The sequence below is a fragment of the Pteropus vampyrus genome, unplaced genomic scaffold (assembly GCF_000151845.1).
Source record: "Pteropus vampyrus isolate Shadow unplaced genomic scaffold, Pvam_2.0 Scaffold342, whole genome shotgun sequence".
In the NCBI taxonomy this organism is placed as follows: Eukaryota; Metazoa; Chordata; class Mammalia; order Chiroptera; family Pteropodidae; genus Pteropus; species Pteropus vampyrus.
The window spans coordinates 81,785-84,001 of NW_011889123.1; the positions used below are offsets into that span (position 1 = coordinate 81,785).

At 49.8% G+C, this 2,217-nt stretch overlaps 1 protein-coding gene across 1 annotated transcript in view; it reads left to right on the forward strand.

Moving 5' to 3' along the window:
• LOC105304450 (ryanodine receptor 2) overlaps positions 1 to 2,217 on the forward strand; it is a gene marked incomplete at its 5' end in the record, with an annotated part of 220,090 nt that overhangs the window by 66,419 nt on the left and 151,454 nt on the right. Inside the window, one exon of the mRNA XM_023522367.1 lies at positions 1,441 to 1,578. Within this exon, the coding sequence (XP_023378135.1) occupies positions 1,441 to 1,578 (138 nt within the window). The remainder of the gene's footprint in view (positions 1 to 1,440; positions 1,579 to 2,217) is intronic.

Here is a 2,217-nt window from a genome sequence, read left to right on the forward strand (position 1 = left end):
GCAGGCCAAACTTAGCCCAAGCCTCTACCCCTCCGGGGCCACCTGTTAAGATTCACGAAGCAAGCAATCCACAGATGCTGTGCTTATGGTTGCCTCGAAAAGTCACACCAGAAGCTGAGACCAGCTGGCTCTAGTGTGAGTCTAGGCGCTGCTCAGCAAGGAGCACCTGACTCGCTGAGAACACACCTGGATGTGGCCTGGGTGGGGCCTGAGTTGGGGGAGGTGGGATTTCAGGGAATCCCCTGGGCGGAGCGACCTCTGTTATCCAGTTTGATGATGTCATGGCTATGGCGGCACCGTGTCCCTGCACTGGTAGCGGGGAGGGTTCAACAGGGAACAGTGGATACCGCCAGCACTTCTGTACAGTGTGAGTCTTGTCTCAGGCCTCACTCCGACAGTGTCCCCCTGTACGTCCCTGGCGCTCCCCGCACGCAGCCGAACCCGCCGTGGTGCTCAGAGCGAGCAGGTCCATCTCTGCGAGAGTCCCCCGCGGACGCGGCCCCTTTCAGAGGCGTCTGCCGCTGCCGCTGCCGCTGCCTCCGCCTGAGCAGCTGGGGACCCGGCAGCCCCGCGTCCTCGCCCTGTCCCTCCTTCTGCCGTCACGGGGCGCTTTTTGGACTTCTCCCTGGTTGTGTGGCTTGTTCATCAAGATCCCGGGAGACTTTTCCTTGCTGCTGCTCCTTGTTTCCGTCACGACTTTGGTCGCCAGAGGGATGAACAGAGCCTCTGTCATCTACACCATGTTCTTTTTCCTCTCAAAGGTCCCCTTTTTATTGTCTTTTTCTCTCTATTATTTTCTGTCTGTACCTAATTGGTTATTCTATTCTCTACTTGATATTTTTCTGTTCCTTTTTGAATTTTATTCCTGTCCCGGAATTTTAAGGATGTTAGAAAATTTTCTTATTCTTAAGCGTTTCTTGCTGAGGGAAATTGAAGTCATATTTTAATATTATTATTTATAACTTTACATATTTTACTTCTTTGGGAGGAGATTAGTATCTTGACGAATGAAGTGGAAAGGATTTTCTAGCTTGATGGCTACGGAGGATACATGTTTTTCCTTCTTAAAGAAGTCCCTTCAACATGTATTGAGATGGTAGAAAAACCTTCCTGTGTTTATACAATCCATACTTTCCCTGATTGTGTTTCTACTTTTAGTTTCTGTCTACAGTGTCCGGAGCTGGGCACTTAATGGGGAGACAGCTCGGTGCCGTGGTCAGCGGGGTCCCATTGGCAGCGTCAGCCGAGCTGGGTCTCAGCTCACTCTCCGTGTTTCAGAATTTTTACTCTTCTTTTTCAGTTTTAAATAAACGATGTCCATCAATTTTTTTCAAAGTGAAGGCAATCTATTCAAAATAAAACAGTAAATATTTTTAAAATTTCATTTGGATTCATAAGATTTCCCCGCCATTTTATCTTTTCTTCCTTTTTTTTCTCTAGGAAAAAGAAATCTATCGCTGGCCAATCAAAGAATCTCTGAAAACGATGCTGGCTTGGGGCTGGAGAATCGAGCGGACGCGGGAGGGAGACAGCATGGCGCTCTACAGCAGGACACGGCGCATCTCGCAGACGAGCCAGGTCGGGTCCCCTGTCGACGCTGTTTTAAATAATTTAAATCTTTTATTTAATTCTTTGGCTTTCCAAAACAAAGAAACAAAATTTTCGAAGATTAATAGAGTTTAGAAGGGGCAAAGGCTATATTCCTTTTTTAAGACGTGTAAGCGCGCTTGAACCTGAGCCAGTCTCCCGCGAGGCCGGGAGGAGCCGCGGGGCTGGGCCTCGGGCTGGGCCTCGGGCTGGGCCTCGGGCTGGGCCTGGGGAGGGAGATGTGCGCCTCCCAGTGGCTAGTCCAGAGGTATCTCCTCTCCTTTCCAGTAAGAACCGGACGTCGGTTCTCAGGGAAAAGTGATGGTCAGACAGTCATGGTCCAGGTTTAGAGCCCGCGTGGGTATTTCACACAGGTGAGCTGGAGCACCTGCTCACAAGCACAGCAGGGTCAGAGAGCTCATCGCTGTGGGCATGTCAGGAAGTCCCGTCTGCTCACAAGGCACTCGCTTTGGGGCCCCCGCTGTCTCCAGATGGGCTGCCTGCATGCCACTCGTCTGTTTGCCTCAGTAAACGGTAGCTCGTACCATCAATATTATTTTTTAAACGTTTTTCATGTTTTAAGTGAGGACATTTCAGTAATGGTAAATAAAAGAATGTGTTTGCGTTTGT